Source organism: Pipra filicauda, unplaced genomic scaffold (genome assembly GCF_003945595.2).
Source record: "Pipra filicauda isolate LSUMZ 115617 unplaced genomic scaffold, ASM394559v2 scaffold465_size509821_pilon, whole genome shotgun sequence".
NCBI lineage: Eukaryota > Metazoa > Chordata > Aves > Passeriformes > Pipridae > Pipra > Pipra filicauda.
Genome location: NW_024104604.1, coordinates 452107 through 476923, shown reverse-complemented (window position 1 = coordinate 476923; position 24817 = coordinate 452107). Strand labels below are relative to the sequence as shown.

Below are 24817 nucleotides of genomic sequence, written 5' to 3'. Positions count from 1 at the left end.
CTGTCCCTTAAAATTACAGGCATTGATTCTCCAGTGAAACTTGAGGGCTTAGCTGATATCATACAAAGGAAAATTGAAGAGAGTGATGGTGAGTTCCTTCTTGGCCAGCAAAAAGAGTCTGCATCTGCCCTATGGGCTTCACTCTTCGATGGATCTCATGAGATGACTGTTCAGAACATGCCTCTGGACCCAAAAGGAGATACTACAAGTCCTAATGACAGCAGAGGAAAGAAAAGAAGAGCTCCACCTCCACCCTCCCATAAGTCACCATACAGTGCAAAAGCACAGGTGAACACAGAGCAACTGGGCAAAGAAAAATGGGGGAAGCCTGACCACACATCTACCAGTGGTTCTTCCCTTGAGTCAGTGTTGGCTACGAAAATGCAGCAGCTGCAGACACCTGTTGCTGCTCCTCGCAAAATCGGTCCTTGTAGAAAAAGCAGTTTAGCTGGTCAGGGGAATCCCATTTCTCTGGTTAACAAGAGCAGGTCTGAAACCAAAACAGTACCAACCCCTAGACAGAAAGGCATCACAGAAATGCTAGACCCTAGGTCTTGGTTGCAGCCATAGATGACATAATTAACTTACAGAGTCCCTGGAATTTAAAGTTTCTCAGCCTTCTACTAATACTCTTGGTAAAAATAGATTTTAGCATATAGCTTTTCTGAATTGAGGCTACAGTGTTTTTCTGTTTGCCAGGGCATTACTGGTAGCTGCAGTCTCAGCTGTGCTCATTAGCACTCACATCTAAATAATTGCACTAGAACAGGGGAAGTTCTCTCTATCTGGAATAATGGAGCTATTTAGGAAAACAGCGGTTTGGTACTTTCCTCTTGAAAAACCAGCAGTGTTCAGGGTAACTTCAGTGTCCCCACAGCCCAGGTGTTACCGATGCCTTCTATCAGTCCCACAGCTTAGCCCATCCACAGCTCCTGAGACTACTTCAATTGGGAGTTCGCACACATTCAGCACAGATCTTGCAAAGCCGATTTTCTTGGGCTCCACGCTTGGCTTAACCTAAAATATCCTTATCTCTCCCTCATTGTTTGGGAACCACTGCTTATATGGTAATCTACCATGAAAAGTTACTGCGCCGTTCTGAACACTCCGTATGAATTTCTGAGGCAGTTCTGTCAATTATTGTGGGATTTCCCGAGTTCTTGCTGGTTCGTGTGCTGTCCGAATGGGCCAGGGTTATCTGTCTATGAGCAAGGATATGATCCATCACTGCTGCTTATTTCGGACTAACACTGTTCAGAAGCAGTGCTGTGTATGAGCACTCAGGATTTCATCTCATGGTTGTTTTTCCTGATCAGTGTGGCTCTGTAGCACAACTTCTCCTTTGTGGAGCCCCTCAGCTGCTCCTGGCAGGGAGCTGGTTTGTAAACATGGCAATGTTACTGGTAAACAAACAGGGATTTTCACCACTTGTTCTTTCTGCAATAGCAGGGAATAAATACTTCAGGTGAAAATACTGAACTTTGATATTCTTCCCTCAGACTGTTCACAGTTTCTGTAAGACACGTGGGTTGTCAGGGTTCCTGTGGCACCTGCAAAACATCTACTGCATACAGAAAATCTGTGTTCTTCTGGATCCACAGCTTAAATACCCAACCCTTTTCTTGGCTGATGCATTTATCTGAGATGCTGGAATTCATCCACCAGCAAAGGTCTGCCTGCAGTTCTCTCTCTAGAGCCTTGGTACTCAGACCTGTCTTGAGAGGATCATATCAGCAGCTGTATACATACAGTTCATTAATTATTATTTTTTTTCCTAAGTGTGGATGGCTTTGGGAGCTTTACCGTTTCTCCAGAAGGTAGTGTGGGCATGGTTGGTTGGTTTGGTTTATCTATTTTTTTGTCTTCTGCTAAGCTCTTGGCTGCACAGCTGTAAAGGTATCTGCTGAATTCCCTCAGTAGTTCATTGGCTATATGGGATAGGGCTTGAGAGGCAGGTTTCATTTACAGATCCTTCCACGGGATTAAAGCCCTTTGTTTCTAGAATGTCCTTGTTCATTCTTTGTTTAATCACATTCCATTTTCCCTCCGAAACAACCATGATCATTCATACAATAAATCATGCTGTTACTTAAGTGGATGGTTTGTGAATGGTTTATAAATAGGAACAGAAAAACTGAAGAATAACTACATGATTATGTAAATCAGGCAGTCGACTAAGTGGACTGCACAACTCTGAACAAGAAATAGGAAAAATAAACGGGGGGGGGGGGAAACATATTTTCCAAAATGCAGCTTATTTAGCTTTAAATCTAGTCTTAAACGCTGCTGTGCTCTGAAAGAAAAAAATACCTTTTTCTTGGTAACCCCCTTCCATTTAGTGGTTATATTTAAAAATAAATCTCATAAATATATAAGGCAAGAAGGCACCATAATGAGGATTTATTTTTAAATTCAACAGGCCATTGAATTTCAATGAGCAGTTTCTCTATTAAATTTGGTGGCTTTGTTTTGAACTGAACATACATATTTTAGCAAGGCATTTAATATTAATTTGAAGTCTTCAAGTGATGAGAATTCAGTTATGCCTCCTGTTGCAATAGTTAATTACCCCAGGTACATTTTTCACTTGATTTTCTATTTGCATTTCTAGCTCCACCTTAAGTTATTTTGGTCTTTTTATGCATTTGATTGCTTATATTGATCTCTGTAGTATCAGCTTTTCTAATTGCTTGTGTGTAGCTGTAAATCATGATTATGTCCCTTTTAACCTTTTCTCTGATGAGACGTACTGAATTCCTTAACTTTCTTGTTGCAGTGAATGTTATCCAAGACTAATTAATCTTCACGTTCTTCTCTGTACTTCTCACGTATAGAAATATTTTTAAGGCTGACATCTGAATGAGTTGCCACATGTCAATAGTGATCCATCAGGACTGTATAGAGACACAACGTGATCCTCTTACTCTGATGAATATCTCCCTCTCCTCTTTCTTCAAAAATTGCATTATGCTTTTTTTTTGTGGAAGCATTGCCTTGGATGCTGACTTTTATGGCTCAAGGCTTCTTCGGAGTCTTTCTCAAGAATGCGGTACATCGTCCTCTTATTATCCTACCTTATATTTTCTTAGAAATACACACTGTATTTTACCAGCATTAAAATACTGCTCATGAAGTGATCCAGATTGGTCTGTATAAGTGACCTGTCCTCGTTCTTTACTACTCCAGCAGTCTGCATGTCCTTTGCAAATTTATTGCAAGTGATTTTTACAGTTTCTTCCAGATCATTGATTTTTAAAATTGAATGCAAGGCAAGGTTTGTAGAGAGAGGTGGTAAATTTTTATTACATCAGTGACATGGGTAGGAGGTTGGGGAAAAGGAAACAGACAGACCACTGAGTTGCTTTTATCCCAGAACCTTTAGAAAATTGAGTAAGATGGAAAACAGCTATACTTGTTGCTGAATTCCTATTAATACTGTATTTTGAAATTAGTTTTCTGTCTTCAGCAAAACTTTCTATATTTATTTGATCTAGTACTGATATTTTTAGGGAAATTACATGTTCACTGGTTTTCAGTAGGTGACAGGGTTCTTGTGGGTAACACCTCAGTGCAGGTGTCTTTGCAAGCCAAGCTTACTATATCAGAGAGTGAAATGCAACGTGTTGTTCAAGACCAGTTCTCCATGAAGATATGTTTATTTATATTTTATATCTATCCTTAAATTAGACTCATGTGGGCCAGTTCATGATATTGCTGTGATCACCACTAAACAAACTAGGCCATTAATTACCCTAATCATCCTGCTTCAGAACTATAAAATCCCTATTATGAAGCAACAGTTGACTTCAGGTTTTAGTATTTATTGTTGCTGACTTAGTCTTCCTTTTTTTTCCCCTATTCTGTATTGCCATTATTGCCTTTGCATTTTCTGTTAAGCAAGATGGTTTAACTAATAAAACCTGCAGGCTACCAGCCAACACTGGTCTTAGCTGTACAGTAAAGTCAGTTTTAGGAAATACATTTGTACTCAGCTTTTGTCTATGCAAGAGAACATAGATATTAGTAATAAAAGCAGAGCACAATTTTAGGAATATAATTAGAAGATACATCTGTGAGGAAAATTGATGGGTTTGTCTTTTCCATATAGTTTCAAATTGTAGTACTTTATTACTGGTACTGGTCCCTTTTCATTGCATAGACTTCTTCAGAAATTAGAACTATCAATTGGGTTCTTTCACAAGTTTTCCTGACCATAGTGAGGATGAATATTCAAAACAGGAATTAAGACCAGTAAAACACCGTAATGTTTTAGATTTGGCGCTGATTCAGGTCCCAGGCTGTGAGGTTTGAAGGGTGATGGTCATTGAATCCCACCTATTGGCAGCACATGGAGCTAGGGAACTCTTGACTTTTGTCCTTCCAAGGGGAGGTGAGGGGAGTCAAGAGGCAGAAGGTGCCTGTTCCATAGGGGAAATGCTACTTCTGGGCAGTGAAAGAGAATGTAACCATTACACCATCTTATCAGCTGCACTCAATCGTGAGGGTGCTTTGACTGCATGACTCAAAATATCAGGGATCAAAACCCAAAAGTCACTTGATAACGCATGTAAATGATGATGAAATAGGAAATACTTCACAAAGGCGCAGGAGACATTAGCCAGCCTCCTGCTGGGATGAGGCTTGGAGGACAGCAGGAGGCCTGTGGCTTCTCCCAGCCCTTGCATCCTATTCCCCACATTTGTGCAGGCAAGCTGGAGTGCTGCTGCCTGACAAGGAATTCCATGGAAAAATGGTATTTGTTCAGAGACCCTGAGCCCGGAACAAATGGCTCAAGAGACTCAGTGTACCACAGGGAAAACACTGGTGGCATCTGCTGAACTACACGTGAAGAGGTACTTCTCTGAGGAACATGTCAGGCCTGCTCTGAAAACTGTACCTGCTTGTTCACTGGTGGAACGAGTTAATGCTGCTTAAAAGCAAAATTAAGTACTTGAATTACTGTCTTGAAGTCGGGCAGAGATAGGAGTCAGCCTGAACTGCTTTTTTAGGAATACAACTTGAAAGTAATTGCTAGTCCAAACTTGAATATAAATTTCATGGAACATGAACAACTTTTGAAATATTGACTGAACAAAGCCTTAATGTGGTAACTTCTTATATTTAGCTAATGTTTTCAGCTGTTTACTTGGTCTTGGAATGGTAGACGGTACCTTTTTTGATTTTAAAGGCATTAGCTTCAAATGTTTACATTTTTACTAGTATTGTGATTTTTTTTTCCTATGATAATAAAACTAACATTTTATAGAGGTTTGTACATATTTGGAAATGCTGTCCTAGTATTCACAGGTGATACGTAATTAATGCAGATTGCCTTAATAGAAAAATGCAGATTTGGACACTAACGTATTGTGAAATGTTAGAACAGAAATCTTCCTTTTTATTTTTTGCTGCTAGCATATTGTCGTTCTTTTAAAATATGCAAGTGAAATTAAAAACGTTTCTAGAATGAAAGGGTTTTGCTGTAGTTTTCTTCAATCTGTAACTACATTAAGCTTTGCTCCGGTGTATAAACCCTGGGTGATGGCTGCTGTAAAATCAGAGAGCTCAGGGATAGCTACTTTTGCCCTGGGCCTGTTGTTACTGTGCCCCTCTAGGCTTGAACTGGCAACAGCAAACAGTATCAGCCTCAGTTTTCTGAACTGGAGGAAGGGAGGAAAAACCATTTAACTGGCTGAGCAATCAGTGCTGGCTGCCATGCATTTACTCAGCAGATGGGTCCCTGTGTGTATAGGTAAAGTCAGAAACGTTACCCGAGAAGCACCTTGTTTCCACAACATTTTAGTTCAGGTGCTATCTCACTTCTCTCATGGACTTTCATGAAACACGCCATGAAGCAGATTTACGTCATTTCTGTCTGCTTTGTAAGGTGGTTTTATAAATGAGCCACTGGCACTACTGATCCCATCCATTAATTGTTTTTCCTTTCACAGGCAGCCTTGTGCTGAAGGGGAGCTCCTGTTTGCCTCACTGGCTGGAGCTCAGTGTGGCTTTGCTAATTCAAAGCCAACTGTGCCGCAAAAGTTTTATAACTTTTGACCCAGTTATAAAATAACTGTAATAAATGTAGAGGGAATTGCTAGATACTTTAATTTTGGGATATTTGACTGATTTTAAGAGTCCATGAAAAAAACAAAGTGGGATTCATAATTGCAAGGCAAGGCAATGCAGATGAGTGATTTAATGAAAGTCTTGCTGCAGCTAAAGCTGCTGCAGTTTGCTTTAAGGGATCATGGTAATGTAAGATATGATGATCTTTTCATATAACCATTAGCAAATGGTTAAACTGTAATTGTTCCATATATGTATTAAATACTCACAGAAAAAAGAGTTTGAGAGACATCAAAACAAATTGCTTTTCATGAGGAAAGAACAATCTTTCATGATTTTATATCAAGATAGCTTTTTAAATGTTCTTTATGTACCTCCCCAAAGGGAGAAAAATTATAATAACTAGTGAAGTGTCTTTTATTCTGTTAAGGCTTTTCTTCACAGTTCTATAAACTTCTTGCAAAATAGTTACAAAATAATATTATTTATTGTATACATTCTCTCATCTGTAGGTTTTTTTTCTGCTCTTGTCCAGTGTCAGAAGGTGACACAGGAATACCTGCAGAAGGAAGTTGTGGAGTTGTTTCATACAAAGAGAGCTTCTTCCCAGCCCTTAGTAATTACAGGCTGTTTTATATGCAGACGTGGGAAGCCTTTTAGTCTGTCAAAGTTTCACTGTATGTCTCTGTCTGGACATCAATTCATAGTGGCAGTTGAAAGTAAAAAATTGTATTTTTTAATTTACTTAAATTTTGGCATCACTGTTGCCTCATAGCACTTGCAGTTTGATGATATTCCACAAGAGTTTTCTTTCCAAACTTTAAAATTTGTATATTTTCTTTTGCTGAGAGGGAAAGAGTCAGCATTTGTCATCACATTCCTTTTTTTTTTTTTGTCACTGGCTATAAAGGTGGTTCCAAAACACAAACACCTACTTAAGTTTTTTCACCCTGAAGGCACCATCCCAGTCTCTTCCATCTTTTTTTTTTATTATATTTTCCATTTTCTAATTAGCGTCTGTTTCAAAATCCCACATGTATTTTGACAATATCTTTCTTGAATTGGGTGCCCAGATCTGAACACACACTGCTCGCTCAGGGGAACCCTTGATTTACAAGAACAGAATATGTTCATTAGTATTGTCTGTGTTTTAGCTGCTCATTCTGCATTAGCAAAAACCAAACAAAAATGTTTCCGTCGCTCTGTGGCCGGAATGGTCTGTGCTTAAATAAAGATGTAACTTGGGAAAGAGAAGAAGATCTTAGTGCTGTTATGGTGAGCTTAACATCTCCCTTACAAATTTCTCAATAGCAGGAAAAATTGTTCTGGCTGCATGGCTGGCACGAGTGAGCTCCTTTGTCCTCACAGCATTTGTTTTTCAGATGGCAGCAGCTGCTTTACTTCCTCCGGTTTTGAGTGATCATTACTCTTCAGTCCCTCATGTCTGTACACGAGGGTTGAGAGCTTTTGAAATAAACTGTGAGCAATTTAACTGACCTTCCCATGATGTGGATGAATCAGCTGCGGTGCCAGTTGCCGAAGCACTGAGCTGACAGATTCTTAGCCCACATATTTGGCTTTTGGGAAAACTGAGGGCCTGTGGCAACTTTGCCTTTCCTCTGAACCCCGACTTAGTGACTGGACCCAGAGGATGAGGCTGCTCTTTTCACCACCATAGCTTTGTCACACAGCATGGACCATTTGACGTGGAAGAAACTCTGCTCAAAGGTTAGTAGAGTCTCAAATTTTATTAACTAAATGGAAAACTTTTATTAAGGACAAATCCTAATAATGGTATTCCATGCACAGTTCCAGGTTAAATTGGATTTATTATACCATGCCCTAATATATCAGGATTTTTCTATTATTTTAATAAGAGTTCATTTGTGTGTCTAATAATACATCACATTTTACTCATGACCTCTTTAGAAAGTTTCTTAAATATTTGCTTGATCATTACCCTACAGTAAAGAAGGATAAAGGTCTGCTGTCTTGGGAACACCTCAGGTTTATCCCAGCTCATGCAATAGCCACTTGAGCCTATAGACTGATGCACGCTTTTCCATTCATTCATTTAAAATAATTGTATAATTCCTTGGCAAGTGAAGTTAGTGATTTCCAAGCATTAATGTGTAACCTGCTATTTACATTTTTCATAAGGATAAACCAAAACATATTGGTCTCCTGCTACTCTACAACTTGCTTGAGTGATTAATATAAATTTTAGCAACAATTTGTTTACTTGCATTTTTCTACATTTCCTTCACCAGGGCAAATTCTGTGAACCATACCTGCAAAAAAAAAAAAAAAAAAAGAAGGAAAAGATAGAGCCAATTATTTAGTTAGGCTCCATCTGTCTCATGTTGAAGCATTAAAGAGAGCCAAGAGGTTGCTGCAGAAACAATTATTTGAATCGGGGTACATAGCTGCAAGTGTATAAATTCAGTTTGGGCTCTTGCTGATATTAAACAAGAGTCAATGCAGGGGCCATGGCTTCTCCGCTCCTCCTTTATAGATAGGAACAGTTGTGACAGAAGTTTCCATCACACTTTTTGAGACGTTAGTCCTTAGCGGTGCTGGATTTGGCAAAACAGTTCATGACTGTGACCTAAATACTGCTATCCTCACAGACCTTCTGAACTGGGGGCATGCAGGAAAGGAAAAAGAATTCTAGTTCTCCCTGTTTCTAGAGAGGTGATGCTAGCAAAGCTACTTTTAATGTAAGAACTGGGCAGTTTTGAAAAGTTGACTGTTACAAGTGTGATGTGACCCCCAGAATCTCAATTAGGATGTTTTCTGAGAAGCCACCTGACGTTATTGCTGCTCTTCAGCTTACTGGGCAACCTCTTCAGCTTTCTATAGTGACATAATATTCAGAGATGATATTGTTTAGTCCTCATACTACACTTTTGAAGCCCCTTACTACAGAGAGCTTTGAAACCTTAAGCTCTCCTTCCCTTTTCAGTGTCACTGTAGGAATTAGCCTTGTCTGTCAGGAACATATTTAATCTCGACTGACTTGCAAGACACATGGGGTTACAGCAGCTGAAAGTGTGGCTTGGGTTTGGCCAGAGCATTGCAGGCTGGGACTTGTCCATGGAGCAGAGTTTGGGGAAGCAGAGTTTAGGACTGTCTCCTATGAGACACTCTGGTCCTCCTCATGCTGTTGAAGGAGCAGCAGTCATGGACAAAGAAGCTGGAGAGATCAGAAACCCCTTTCCAACTGACATGTTCAGTACCTGCCTCAAGCTTCAGCACTGATCCCACCATTTTCTACAAGGCTCTAGTCCCAACAAAGCACCAGTTTGCACACTTGAGATGCAAACTCTGCTGATGCTGCCCTGGACACGTGTCAGGGAGCAAATGGCATTGGCACTGCTGCCTTTCCCCAGTGCCACAGCACACCAAGACACTTCTGCCCAGCCAGGTCCAGAGCTGAAATCCCAACATGCTTTTTATCCCACTCCAGTGCAGTTCTCACAGGGAGAAAGTTTTAAAGTGCTTTATAAATGATTAACCCTTTGGGTTAATTATTTGTATGGCAGGAGAAGTCATCCACAGAGGTTACATGTATGAAACATCCATGTATCAGCCCTTATAGACCTGATCGTGCTCAGGTTTGTTTGCCCTTTTAGCAGCATCCTGATCCTATAATCAAATTGTATGTATAAGTTCTGGGTTTGATAAACTAAAACTTAAAAGAACAAACAAGCAAATGAGCTTTTCCACGGCCTCCTCCTCTGCTGAGTGCAGTGTTTCCAGGTCCTCATCCATAGCTCCCTGGAGCAAGGCTCCAGCTTACAGAGCTGCAGTCCCTCCTGGCATTCTCATTCATGCATTCTATCAAACAACATTTTCTTTGATTTTTTTTATCAAGATCTTCTTGACTGAGATCTTCAAAGCAATTAATTCAGTGCTCCGTGATTGCAGCTGCTGAATAATTGTTTGTTAGAGTGTTTTCTTTCCCAGGCAAGAGATGTAAAATAGTTGCTCCCTTCAATAAACAAGTTGTCAAATGTGATTAGTTAATGGACCTGTAATCACGCGATAGCATAAAGGTAAGGATTTGGTAAGTGTGATGTGAAAATGCATATTTAAATTAAAGGTATAGGGGAAAATTTTCCCATAGGAGCTCTTTCTATCGATGCTGCGATAGACTATTTACCATTCATAATGATTAACTGTAGATCATTATTAAAGAAAACAAGAGATTAGTCATCAAGCATTTCAAATTAAAGATACACTGATTGTTTGAGGTACTTTTAGGTCTAGGTGGGAGATCAGGTTAGCGCCCAAGTCCCCATGCCTCAGCTGGCCTTCCTATATAAAAATTGATATGCAGAATTAAAAGCCTTTTAAAATTGAGGTCAAAAATTTACTGGCCAATATAATCTCCAAGACCCTGAAATGTGATCCTCTGTTCCTAGTCACTACCCCTGTAATTTGTCAGGCTTGGTCAGACACATGTTAAGAAGCAGAAATGGAGCACCTGGGCTCGTTGTTTCATGGGGAAGAGGGAACATAATTTTTTGGCAAGTGAATGCTCATTCCAACCTAAATGCAGTTACAGCAAATGTGTATTATAGCTCAAAAATCTATTTAGCTCATTTTCATCTCTAAATGATAAATCTACCTTTTTGCTAACCCTTTAGAAGAAACCCAAGACAATCCTGCAGTGGCATCTGTGGAAAGCCAAAGCCCGGTGCAAAGGAATTTTGCAAGGCTGAGGGTTTTTCCTTCCGCCCTCCCTTGGGAAATGTACATTCAATGGTAACATTTCCTAAAAGAGTTTTCCTTGACAGAAAAAGCAAACACTTCTATTTTTTGTTTTTGTTAAAAGCTGTATCTATTATAGAAATTTAATTCTCCATTTAGGAATTACAAACAGTAATACAATAATAATAGTTGTTGGTTACCACACGCTAATTTCAGACTATTGCAGGCAGCTGCCTTCTGCTTTCTGTGCAATCTCTTAGCATTAGGCTCCAATATAAAATGAAATTACTCTGAACTGTCTGCCAAATTTGACTATTCTTTTAAAATCAAGTAGCTGTTACTTACATTATGTAATAGCAACTGGGGTAATTTAATTACTAAGTCATGTATGAAAAATAAGACTTCAGCTTGCAACCTTCAGGTAATTAACCACCTAACTACTATTAAATAGAAAATAATCAGGGCACATAATGCTGGACCAGTGGACCTGTTAAGGCCACTGCACTGGGGATGTGCTGCATGGCCGGAAGCTGTAGGGCCATTGCTGCTTGTGGCTCAAACCTGTTGGGTTTTTGTTAGCTTTTTGGAGGACAGGAGAGGCAAAGCTTTGGTGAGCTCAGCAAGGAGCATCTCCTCTGATGCCTGCCAGGATTAGACCCCTGCACGCTGCCAGGCCTCACAGCCCTGAGGCACACATACCCTGAGGGCAGTAATTCAGGAGGGGGCTGACACTCCCCTGGTCCCGGGAGCTGCACTGGGAAGGGCACCGGGGTCCTCATCCCAGGACTGTCTGTGGTCCCTGGGCTCCCTTGCAGCATTACTCCCACCTTTGGGGGATACCTCACCAGCATAAGGGATAATGGAGATTTAAGGGGTAAGTCCCTCTGCAGGGCTCCAGCTTCTCCCTCCTTCCTCGACGTTTTTCACAAGATGAGCATTTGACCAGGACTACCCGGTATATGCTAGTAAAGCAGGTTTATAAGCAAAACTATTTGCTAAGAATATTCCTCTTTGCCAACCCAAAATCCTAATACTGAGGGCAGCTGACTTAAAAAACATTAATGCAATATTTTTGGAATTTTGACATTTTGGCTGTTCAGTCCAGTAGCTCACACTTCAGAGGCTTTTCTCCTCCAAGGCTCTCTTGCCATGAAAGTTGAGACCTATGAATAAGGTGGTTTTAGACACAACTCCGCAAGTTACCTGTTTAATGCAAACCTGCTGTGCTTCAGTGTTGGCACAGTTGCAACTTTACCCTAGCGTTTTTCTCCAACATCCCTCCAGGCTCATTTCCTCTGTAGGTTACTTCAGGGGCTGTTCCACTCTTCTTCTCCCTCTTGGATGGCTCCTGGTGTCACAGTAGGCTCCTCTGATTCTCCCTTCCTCCCCCTTACACCTCTGCTTTTTCTGGTGTAGTAACTAAGGACAGTGGTTTTCTAAGAGAGTGGTTTAATGTACTGGACCTTCTAGAAGTGATCAAGGAGCCAAAGGGTAGATCATACACACAAAGCCGTGGTTGACTGCAGGACTGCAGCAGCTGGAGCGTGACATAGATGGCCAAATGTCATGAAGCTCACAATGGTATCCCCCGAGCTGGTGAGACCGGGGTTAGGACCAGATTACTTCTTTGGATAGCCGCATTGCTCACAAAGAGCATCCAAGCTTTCCTGGAAGGCTACATGCTGAATTGAGTGGCTGCATCCCTTCTTTACCCACACGTTGCTCGAGAGCCATCCTCATCCTTGTTAGTATGCAGCTGGTGCAGTTCACTGGCTCTGCCAACCAGAGCTTTTTAATTCTCTCTCGCTGGAGAGAGGAACTTCTGAACGAGAGAATGATTAATGGGGGGAGAAGGAAAAAAAAGCAAACAAAATTAAAAAAGGAATAATAAAACCCCTCAATGAAAGTGAAACGATCAAGATTTATGAGAATTCTATGAATTCCTCGCAGACTGTTCAAAGCAGGGTTGCGTAAGCCGCAGCACACCGCACTCGGCACATCCATTAAAGAGAATGGCCGTGTTTACGCTTTCATTTACATCGCCTTCATGCCCGCAGGCTCCAAGCAAGGCTTGTTCACACACGTAAGGAGAAAACAGAAAGCCAGGCCTGCGTAACTCGGGACCAGCTGGAAGGTTTTTGGCTGCGAAGGGTGGGTCCTGCCGGCAGCACAGCTTGGAGAGGCCGCCCAGGGCAGCAGTGCCCGGCGCGTGGACAGCCAGGGAGGGGGAACACGCACCAGGCACTACAGAGAAATCTGGTTTTTTTCACAGCTCCAGGAGCATGGTATTTGGATAAATCCAAGTTTTCCTGGGAAGGTTAACCAGCTTGCAGTCAGCAATGTTCAGCAAACTTCTCACCCTGGAGAGGTTTGTCAGGCACTAGTTTTTGTTCCATCCCCTTCCCAGTTTTGATGGAAACAGATTAAATGTTGCTGGTCAGGTTTCTCACTGTGGCTGGAGGCCTTCCCTTGCTCCTGCAGCAGTGAGCACAAGCCAAATTGCAGTAAGGGTGCCTCCAAGCTGCCTGAAATTAGAAATCATTGGAGTACATATTCCCTCGCAGGTCTTTTTTTCTGGAAAGAGCCCAGCAGAGAAGAATATCAGTGGTAAGACATTTGCAATGAATTGTCCCCATATGAAATACTGAATGTGAGTAATATCCCTCCACTCTCCACCAAGTAGTCTCTTCACCACTGAGCTCTCTCTAACACAAGGGGGTTAAACACTAGGATGACTTGGATGGTACAAGCTGGGAGAAGCCCGGTCACTGCAAAGCATGGCTCTTACATAATCATGTTTGTGGGCAGCTCGAGCTCATGTTTGCTCAGGGTGGATCACAGAAGCTCTCCTGTGTGACATATTGCAGGATAACTGATAGAAGAATTGGTTGTAATTGGAAGACACAGGCTCAGATGATATCTGCACACTGAAGGTCTCAGCTTGCAGGCAGAGGTCACACCTGATCTCCTCCTCGGTGTAACTACTGGTTTCAAACCTTTCTGAATAGGTTCAAAAGCCAAATCAAAATGTTACAAGTTAGTATGATCTGAAACAGAGTGTTTAAGAAGCTGCCATTCCAGTTACAGAATATAATTCAGGGGCTATGAAGAGGAGCGGTGGAGGAACAGATATTGCATCCATACTCACTTCAGATAATAATTAACCACTAACTTGAGGCTGAAATTTTAAGGTATTTGTCCTTTCTATTGTGTGCACACATGCGTATACATAAGTTTTAATGTTGCCAGCAGCCTTTTAAGGCACACACAGTGGGACTCCAGACAGCTGGGCTTCTAAAACACAACACCCAACTTCTCTGCCTGTTCCTTCTGCTCCAGGTGCACCCAACAAATTATATGTTCATCCTTTCCCCTCTTCCTACCTTCTCAACTGGGCAAGGAAAATAAAACAAAATGTCACGAGCACAACTTTTCCAATTTCTATGGGCATCTATACCAGTGTCTAGGCTGGGGGCTGCTCGCCTGGTGTTGATGGAGCAATCCTCACTCAGCCAAGGGACACTGGTGCTAATTTGCGAGGTGCATCTTCTGTGCTGGTCCTTGTGCTGCACAGCAGGGAGATGTGCAGTGGTGTTCTGTCCCATTCTGGATGATCTGGCATGTGGCGATAGCTGAGGCCCTGCAGCCATCATGGCATCATGTATTCTATTGCATTGTTCCAGCAAGTACAGTTTGCTTTCGGGAGGCCCAATTAGCCCAGGCATAGCTTCTTCTTAAAAGAGTTGGTTTCAGAAAAAATAATAAAAATGAAAATTAATAACATATCCAAACTCTGCAATGCCAGAGAGCAGCACTGAAGAGTGGGGGTGGCACTGAGGGGAGTGGTGGCAGCAGCAGAGCACAAGGCCCACAGCCATCCCCTCCAGAGATGGAGGGGCCAGTGGATTTCTAGTCCAAGTAACCTTGTTTCTTTGTTTGAAGTATCCAGCATGCAGTTGTAATTCCTTTGTGCCTGATCCATATGGAGGTGTATCCTAATTCTAATAGCGCATAACTCCCTCGGCCTTCTCTGGGATTTTCCATACACAGCCTTATAAGGGCCTGTCTGAAAAGCCGAATTTGTACTGAGTTGGGAACCCCTATTACTTCCATGCTGATTTCAGTTCTTTGATCCGTGTAATTCCTCTGAACAGAGGAGGGCCAATAATCGATAGGTGCTACAGACAAGCTATTTAGTGGGACTCCATCTGAACTTGGATAAATCATTTGATCTCCTTCTGCCTCCATCAATCCCATAGCAAAAGTAGCTTAGCGCTGGCTCTAAATGAAGAACAGATGCTCCTTCCGAGCGCGGCTATCACACACCAGTGAGGACAGAGGGGGATAAACAAACACATCCTCCAAAGCAGCCAGTGGAAAATACAATTGGTGGCTCCACTCTTAGAGTTGTTCCTCCATCTCCATTAGCAGCTGAAAGCAGAATATGCAGGGGAAGACAGAGGGACTGTGAGAATAATGGCTGCTTTCTCAGAGACCCCCCCAGGACCTGGGCAGCCGGTGGCTCAGGGCATGGTGGGTGGAGACTAAGGGGGTGTCAGGGTCTGCTGCAGCACAGGACACAGGTACTCTAAGGGGTGAAACCTGAATGCCTTTCACATCACATTTTAAGTTCCTGGGAGGAAAATCCCTTTCCCATTGATATACATAACAACATAGTGAATTCCCTGTCTTCTCATTCCTGCTTCAGAGGCCCTTTGCTGCAGTTCAGACTCTTCTTGTGTACCATTTTTATGTGTTTTTTACTAGTTTGGAGAAGAGTAGCATCTGCAGCTGCCTTGTAGGAGATCTGGTTTGGATCAGAAACCTGTCCACACCAAAAGAGATTCAGTTGATGTCACCCAGGTAAACTCATAATGTAGTGGGTTGTTGTCAGGCTTTATTTATTTCAAGTTTATTTTATATCATATGGGTAGTGTTTGGTGAGGCTGCAATATAATTCCAGATGGGAAAATGTAATCCACTCTTGTTCGTCTCTTGATGGAGTAGTGCCAGCTTCTCATTTTCACATCACATGAAATGGGGTTTTGTCTAATTCAAAAACTACAGTAAATGAAAAGAGAACCATTCAGCAGTTTTTACTGTACACCCCCCACTCCTGCCCTTCAGCAAGGACTAGGATTTTATTGTGTGATTGTCACGTCCTGAGACAAGATGTCCATGGTGGCAAAGCAGATGGCTGCCCAGCCACAGCATGCGTCGGCAGCCTTTTCTGGTTTTGCTGATGGGGGACACATTTTGTAAGTATTATAAGATGAAGTGTTGGACAAAACACTTCACAGGGTCTTTCTCCAAAGGGCCTCTCATGATTGTTGAAGGCAGGCTGCTGGATGGGCCACACAGCCACACCTGGCTCCCAGGTCACCCATTGCTTACGACAAAGCAGATACTAATGGTATAGGATAACAGGCTACAGCTGGATATCTGGAGTCATTGTATATTAATAACCTAAAGTTAAAGCCCAAGTGCACGGAGAAGCTGGCATAAAATCACTCAGCCCTCACCCTCCTCCAAGCCACTCTAACCCTGGATATGGATGGGTTATACGAGCAGGATCCTTGCTGCTGCAGATCAAGAACCAGGATGAGATTCCAGCTTCAACCTGGAAGAGGTGTTCTGTTTGCAGGGACAGAGCGGGATGGACACCACTCATAGATGGGTATGCGACTCCAAAGTGCCCGTGTTCAATCCCAGGGCATGGCAAGAGCAGGAGCTGCTTATGCAGGAGTGGTGTGTTTCTGTGTGTGCCTGTGTATGGCAATTTGTTTGTTGGTTTCTTCCACATAAATTTTGAAACTAACAGCAACCAAAAAACCTGATAAACAATCCCAGCCACCAGGGACAGAGGAGCAGCAGTCTCAGAGGTAATTATATATTTACATTATCTATTTATACAATGAAAGTGTACATATATATTTACATAAATATAAGTACGTAAACCTATAGAGAAAAATATAGTATCCAAACAAATACATACTTCTACATAAATTATTCTGATATATTTATTGCTTGTATTTATATGTTTATCTATATTAAAATGTATTTAACACTTCATTATATATGTTTATAACTATATATTTCTTATTGCCCACAGGCATTATGAAACCCCAGGGGGATGGAGAGGTGAGGCAGGTGATGCCCCCACCCCAGGGAAAGCTGAAGCACAGGAACAACCTCAGAGGCACTGGGGAACCCCCAGGGGAAGAACCACTGGAGGGAAGATGCAGACTAAGCCCTCCATAAAAAGCCCAAGCCCCGCTGGGCATAAAAAAGCCCAAGCCCCGCTGCATCCACCTCTGCCCATTGCTATCTTTGCTCACGTGGCTGAACCCCTGGTACCTGTCAAGCAGAGAGAAAAAAATATCTCTTCTCTAAAAATTCACCATCTCAATGTTTCAGGTAAGCACTGAGAAAAACATCCATTTTATGCCCTCCAAGGAAGTTTCACAGGTAAAACAGAGAACATTAGCCTGGATATTTTCTGTCCCAGAAAAAAAAGCAACCCTCTTCTCTCAATTTTGGGGGGAGAGGATGGGGCGGGGAAGCAGACAGGGATGATAATAGGGACTAGGTGGCACTTGGGCTGGACCCATTTCTCCTGCATCACATGAAATCAGAAGCATCAGAGATTATTTTTGTCCCTTTTTTGTAGGTCACCTTTAATAGAAATGTTAATAATGCTGTTATCTGTATATCTGAAATCTTATATGGTAGCTCTGTAATCCACTGTCTTTATCAGCCTTCTTTAATGTATAATTTAATGCTTGTATAACTATTTTGTTTGGGTACGACTCTCAGAATTACGACTAAAAAAAAAAATCTGTATGCTAGTTAAGTACTTTTTATGGAAAGTATTTCTTTCATGTTATTTTAAAACCATGGAGATGAGGGAAGTATTTTATGGACCACGGAACCTCACAGGGTAGTTAATTTCTGTTTGAGCTGGTTTCTCTGCTATTTTAAAGGATGCCATCAAGATCATTGCTATTTCTCTTGGCTGGGAGCCAACTGACTCTTCTGCAGTTGCGACACATCCTTGCACTGCATTAAAGACAGGGAAAATAGCAAACGTGGGAGCTGGATGCTGCTGGGTTGAAGGCAGGCAGGAAGGTCTGCAGCCTCCAGCCTGTCCAGGGCACCCCAGGGCATCCGCTCCTTGAAATTAGGCACCAAGGATGCTGCAGCTGGTGGGTAAAATCTATTTCATCTTGGGAATACGGGGGGAAAAAAGAAGATGACAACAACTCACATATCCACTGTCACCGGTCCTCATCCCAGCCATCCCGTCAGCCAGGCATGGGGGCCCGGCAGGCTGGCGCTGTCCCATGAAAGATGCTTTCTTCCCACAGGCAGCAAATGGGTCTTGGCCACGTGCATGCCGTGGGCTCAATGGGGCATGTGGGCCTTCACTGTGTGTACCTGTGCTCGGAGTTAGAGCTCTAAAAGCAGTAACTGGGCAGTTAGCTGAGCCCTAGGCGAGCTTGGGCGATGCACTAAATATTCTGCCTTTTGTTTCATAATGAATTATTTTGTGTATCTAGAGCAAAGGGGGTTTTCTTTTTTGGTCTTTTCTCTGCAGTTTGTTCCTAGCCTACTTGTAGGGGTGTGTTGAAATCTTTGCTTTTTGCTTATGAGGTCAAGTGCTTTAATCAGGAGCAAAAAAAAAATTGCATGCTTTAGTCCCAAATTCTCTGAGTGGCTGCCAAATATAATTAGAAACAAATGGCTTTATTCCTCATTTGAGAGCTCCACAGACACTGGCAGGGGGCAGAGGGGGAAAGCTTGCTTTGCCTGGCTGTTTTTCGGGGAGCTTGTAGACAAAAGCATTGCCAGAAAACATGAGGGAGCACTGTGAGAGGAGAGGAGTGCCCTGTGGTCCCTGCAGAGGATGGAGGGTTTGAGCAGAGGTGTGGGAGACAGTGCTGGGGAGACAAGGCACTTGTGCGTGCCTCCTTTGCCAGAAGCTAAATAATTCCCCCCATTGGTACTGAAGAGTGGAGGGGCCGGCGTAGGGTGCCAGCCCAGAAAAGCCACATGGCCATCACCTTGTGTGACCACACATTCTGCTCATGCCAAGGGCCCAGCCATCCCAGTGGGAGTTGAGTGGTGTGTAGACACCGACGTGCAGGGCAATCGAGGGATTTAGCACTCCCTGGGCTTTCCATCCCAGACCAGCAGTGGCTAAACCAAACTGGGTGCACACATGATGTATAGGTTACAAGAGCCAAATTCTGCTCTGAGCAACACCATCCAGCACCTCTCACTGCAGATATCCCCCGCACCCCTGCTTCCACACACCTGGGCTGCCTGTAAATTCAATGAAATTGTGTTTAGGTGTATCCATGAACCATCCACCATCCAAGAGAGGTGCAATAGTTTCATCTTCATGGCATGGGATCCCACTGTGTCCTTCAAATACCCTTTAGGACCTGGGGTGTGTGCTGGGAGCACAGCATGGCTGCCCTCCACCTTTGCTTCCTGCTCCCACTTATACAGCTCAGCCCCATCACAGCGCCTGCCTCATGGAAGGGATATGGCATTGCCTACTGGTACTGCGGCTCCCACGCCCCTGTATGGTGGCCCCAAAATAAACTGGGGCTGTTGCTCACCCCTCTGGTGTTTCCCAGCATGAGGCGGCATTTGTGGTGCGCCCAAGCCCCTGGGCGTCAGGAGATGCCTGTATCAACAAACAGTTTTGGCGCCAAAATGGCTGAAGAACAGCTCTTACCGGCTTGTGCAAGGTGGGAAGTTTTGTAGTGTTGCATCACAGCCTGGCATTGCCTCACAGCAACCCCTCACAGCGTGGCAGCCCCTCACAGGATCACCTCATGGTAGGGCAGTTCCTCATGGCATGGCATTGTGTCATAGCATGGCAGCCCCTCACAGGATCACCTCACAGCAAGGCAGCCCCTCATGGCATGGCATGGCGTCACAGCATGGCAGACCCTCACATCATCCCCTCATGGCATGGCAGCCCCTCACTGCATGGCGTCGTCTCACGGCATTTTCTCATGGCAAGGCCTCAGCATGGCATCGCCTCATGGCACAGCACTGACTGACGGCTTCATGTCACCTCACACTGTCACTTCACACATGGTGCTGCCTTGTGGCAGGGCCTGTGGCAGAGGAGGGCATGGGACAGCCTCAGCAATGGGTGGGGTGGGGGATATTTTTCCTTTCCCGACTAAATTTCAGAGCAAACTGAGGAATGTTTGCAAGTTCTGTGATTTTTTGCCCCTCTTTCTTCCTTTCTTAAAGTAGCCCCCTATGGGGGGAGGAGGAGGGAGTTACCAGGATTTTCCTGCCGGTGCCATGGTGTGGGAGCCAGGGAGCACGGTGCAGCACCCAAGGACAAGGCACACGTGCTGGCCCCTGGCCACCCCTCACCCCGGTGAGCAGGGGGAGATCTTCACAGCTGCCACCACACAGGACTTGTGGGTCATCTGAATGAGGCATTTGTACCTGAAACATTGGTTTTTCAGCAGCCATGAAAGTGTTCATGAATTTGTCCAAACCAGTTTTGGGCATGTTTGTCCTCTGCACCCCAGCCTGATGGCCCTTGTGGAGGGTCCCATCCCCAATGACCCATCCACCGGGACAGGGGATCCCCCCACTCAAGGCTTGGCCTGTGACCCTGGGGGTTCATTCCCCAGGTGAGCACTAGATGGAGCATCTGACATCGCGAATACCCTTTTTTTAATCATAAAGGATAAATTGAAAAGCTAAATGAAAGCACAGATTAAGCTGTATCCAGCAGCCTTCGCGTCCCTGCCTGCTCGCTGGACACGTGCTGCCTGTGCAGGGGGCAGGGGGGACAATGCCTGGCCACGGCAATAGCTTTCTCCTGCCGGAATGCAAACCTACAGCAGCCACAGGTCCAGGCACACATGAGGGAGGCTGAGGATGCTTTGGGGAACACTGCTTTTCTCAAGGCCATCCAGCCCTGCCATGTTTCTCTTAATCTGCAGAGGCAATATGTACCCATAGCATCTCAGTTGTGAGCGTGCTCAAATTGGGGATGGCAAACATACAGGCTCTGTTGGTTTTGCTTTGGGAAGAGCAAAAGGTGTCTGACTGATATTCCTGGAAAGCCTGTGGGCGAGCGCTGCATTTCCCAGAGCAATTACTGTGCCAGTGAGGATTACCAGTGATGTCTGTGCGTGATCAGCTCCTCCTAGCACCAGCAACTTTCCTAGAAAATGTTCCTGAAATATTCTGGAGCAGAGAGATCTCTGGTGAGGCAGAGCTGGAGAGGAAGGGCCCCATTCCCAACAGGTTGGCATCACCAGGGGGTTACAATTGGTCCCAAAATGCTGCCAGGTGATGCAGCTACTGCTGAGCCACACCCCACAAGATCCATCCAGGGCAGGGGGATCCTGCCCCAGGACCTCCATCCACTTTCAGCCCTCTGTGCCCTGCCTGCTTGTGCCAGACTTGTGAAGGTCCTGCAAGGTCCTGCAAGGTCCTCAAGGTCCTGCCTGCAGCAGGCACACAGCTACCATAGCCCAGAAACCAGAGGAATCCAGAATCACTGCTCCTATTCCTCCTGCAAGTAGCCCGGCACAGGGCACTGCTCTGTAATTACAGAAAGGTGAGACAGCAAGGGACAGAACTAAGAGCTCTCAACCAGGAGAACTAAACTGCAGCCAGCAACACCACATTGTGCACTTCTGCTTTGCTTCAGCCCCCCTGAAACCGCTGCTGGCAGATGAATTGAAAAATTGGTGTCACCGGGTGACAAACCCCTTGTCCACAGCAAGCCAGCAGCACAGCATCCGTTGTCCTCTCTCAGGTCACTGGACATTTCCCTCTCAAACCCCAAAGCGGTCTCAAGTCCCTAATATGGTGGCAAACTCTTCTTGAGTGTAGTTCCGCCCTCTGCAGACCCCACCAGCCCATAGTGGGGTGTGCTGAGCCCTGAGGAGGTGCCCCTGTTGCCCTGCAAGCACTGAGGGTGTTGTCAACACAGACTACTTCGCTCCAATGCTTGCACATGTGTGTGGGTGCACTGACACCCAAGTAACCCCAACAAACTCACTGGGATGTGCCCAGCCCAGCCAAGGGAGGATGCTGTGACCCCCTCAGTGTCACTCACAGGCCAGGCTCATCTGGGTATAAAAAGCTCCTGGGGTCATTTTCCTAGCCACACTCTGTGGTGTGGGTAGGGCAGCTCAACGGGCACCCCCAGCACAGCAGGAACAGGCAGCGTTAGTTTACATTAATCCACAGATTAGGAAGGGCTAAGAAAAGCAAGGAAGCAAGCAGCATTGAAAATCAAGTTACTTTGGCCATCTCTGCATCTCCTGTAAAAGCTGGCATCCACTGCCTTCAGGTGATCACCAGCTGACAGCATTTTCAACATGAAAAGAAGAAAACACCTCAGCTTGGCAAAGACAGAAGTGGATGGGGCAAAAGGTTTGTGAGATGGTCCCATCTTCTCCCATAGCTTCACATGTGGCATAATTATTTACTGTTTCTCACAATACAAGAACAAACACGATCAATGGAAATGAAAATGCAGCAGGTTAAACCAGAAGAAGGTTTATTTTGCCTGCTCATACACAGTGCATACTGTACAGCCCCCAGGGCCACCCATGGTCTCAGCTTCTCAACCCCCAGGGGTGGGGGAGGCTTCTCTGCTGCACACCTGCTCCAGAACCACGAACTTAACCCACTTAACTTAATGGGGGATTAGTGGGTGCCTGTCCCACTGCGAAACTGCGCTGAGCAAGGGCAGTACCCAATCCTGACCCACACCCACCCAAATGATTTTCCCATCTGCGGAGACCAGGAGTTTAACAGCATTCGCTGTGCTGCAAAGGGCCCCCAGGTTTATGGGGGCTTTCTGGACCTGTCAAGGAATACAGTAAAAATTAAGTTTATCTGGTGGTTGTTTAGCGTCATCAGCAAAATTACTAGTTAGCATCAGACTCCAATATCTTACCCATGGTTGAGCTGGGAAGAAGTGGGGGCAATTTTCAGGTCCCAGCTCCCAGGCCTCCAGTATTGGTGGAAAAAATCCTGCTCTGAGATGCAAACACAGCAAATTTGGTAGTGGAGCTCCTGGCTAAGCATGGATGTTAAGCCCTCAAAAGCTATTCCTACAGTCAGCCCGATCACAGCCACACTTTAATGTAAGCACATTGCAAAAATAGAGGGGCACTGACTGAAGATCTTGTCTCTTGCTCTTTTAGGAAATTGCAAACTTCCATTTCTTTAATCTAATCATTTGCAGGAGGAGATACCTTCTCTAGTAAAGCCAATATAAGAGGGCTGAAAGGTCAGATGGGATAATATGTAATCCATTGCGATAAGGGCTGTTTACAGAATTATTAATCAAACACAAAAGGGAACAGATAGTAACATTTTTTATTAAATATTACAGTGGATCAAAAAGTACAAAATATCTTTTGCCTGCTATGTGATTGGGAAACTATTGGCACATAATACAGTATCAAAAGCATTAATAAGTACAATTTGGAAAACATACAAAAATTGAGTGTTTATAGTTGGCTCAGCTTTATTTCTGGTAGTGTTTAAACTAACGCAAAGGTTACTCAATAACCTTTTAAATGGGAAACTATATAATATTACTGGGCCATTTTTGTATATACAAATCATCACCTTACAGAGCATATAGGCTACATAACTTGAATCACAAAAAGTATACAATATTTACAACAAAAGAAAGTTAAAAAAGTATAAACAGCTAGTAGATTATGCTGCCATTATTAGAACATATTTAAAACTGCGGGGCTGGGGGGAGAGGGGAGAAGGAGGAGGAAGAGAACGAGCGAAATATCAACCACGCGTACAGCAAACACCGCCGGCAGCACCCACGGCAGCGCTGCCAATGCTGCCCGCCTCACACCAGCGCAGGCAGTCCCACTGCTCACCAAAATCACCAAATACCAGGTGCGACCTCACTGACCGCTGCAAAGTGAGAGAGCAGGCGAGGAGGGTGAGGGACCCCAGAGGTGTCTCTGGAGGTGGCAGCCCCACGTCCCCCCAAACGGGGCAAACCTGCTGGCAGAGGCAGCACAGCACTTGCCTCCTGCTCCAGTAGCCGCCAAGCCAATTCTCTGCAGCTGGGACAAATGACTCCCCAGGCACAGACCCACCCGGTGAGCTTCTCACACCAGGCCAGCTCACAGCCGTGACGGACCTGCCACAAACCGCCAGCCTGCTCCCACTCAGCCTGGCCAGGGGTATGGATCGCACCAGGAATCGGGCCCTACTTTGCACACGCTTCATGAAGCTCGGCTCACAGCATGGCCAGAAGCTACACACAAGCTGTTTGTTGCTGGGCCTTTTCCTTTGGATCTCACAACCTTGAGCATCCCTAATGCATCCTGGACATAGTGCGTTTGAATTGCAACATTTCTTGGAACTGGCTACTAGTAAATAGATTTATGACTCTATTGCCAATTAGGTTCCGCAGTTTCCTTTACAAACCTACCAATAACAATGGTGTGATTGCACAAAGAAAGGCTTGTGCAATTTCATTCAATAATAAGGCCCCTTGAACTCAAACAATGCAAACAAAGCCCCATTTAAGACATCAAGGAAAAAAAAAAAGACTTTTCAGCCAATAGAGAATTCAATAGTCTGTTGAAAGATTTCCAAGATTTCTGTTGAGAGTTCTTAAACAAATAATGCACCGCTTCTGTTGGGGGTTTATGCTACCATTTCTTTTCCTTTGCCCTGACGTTTTGCCCAGTATATTATGAGCTTCCCCAGCCAACAGTGGCCATTCTCCTCGTGGGGCAAGCGAGGAGCCTTCCTCTCCTCTCCCTGTCCCCCAGCTCTGTGCTGCCTCAGCACGGCTCCAAAAAGGCTACCAGCAAACTCCAATGGGACATAACCAAAAGGGACACTGGACACTTCGCATAAACAAATGCACAACTCCAGGACACACAACTTAACCAAAACAAGGAGAAGCATTTGCTTTGCCAAACACACGACAAGCTTCTGTTTGCATTTGCTGTAGATTTTTATATTCTCTCCCCCTTTC

At 44.3% G+C, this 24817-nt stretch overlaps 1 protein-coding gene across 2 annotated transcripts in view; it reads left to right on the top strand.

Annotated features, from left to right (window-relative positions):
- The window catches only part of RTKN2 (rhotekin 2), a 35039-nt gene extending 29567 nt beyond the window's left edge, over positions 1–5472 (top strand). For both annotated transcript variants that reach the window (XM_039386121.1, XM_027714419.2), the window contains one exon: positions 20–5472. In XM_039386121.1, the coding sequence (XP_039242055.1) occupies positions 20–570 (551 nt within the window). In that variant the 3' untranslated portion in view covers positions 571–5472. The remainder of the gene's footprint in view (positions 1–19) is intronic.
- Positions 5473–24817: the final 19345 nt, after the last annotated feature.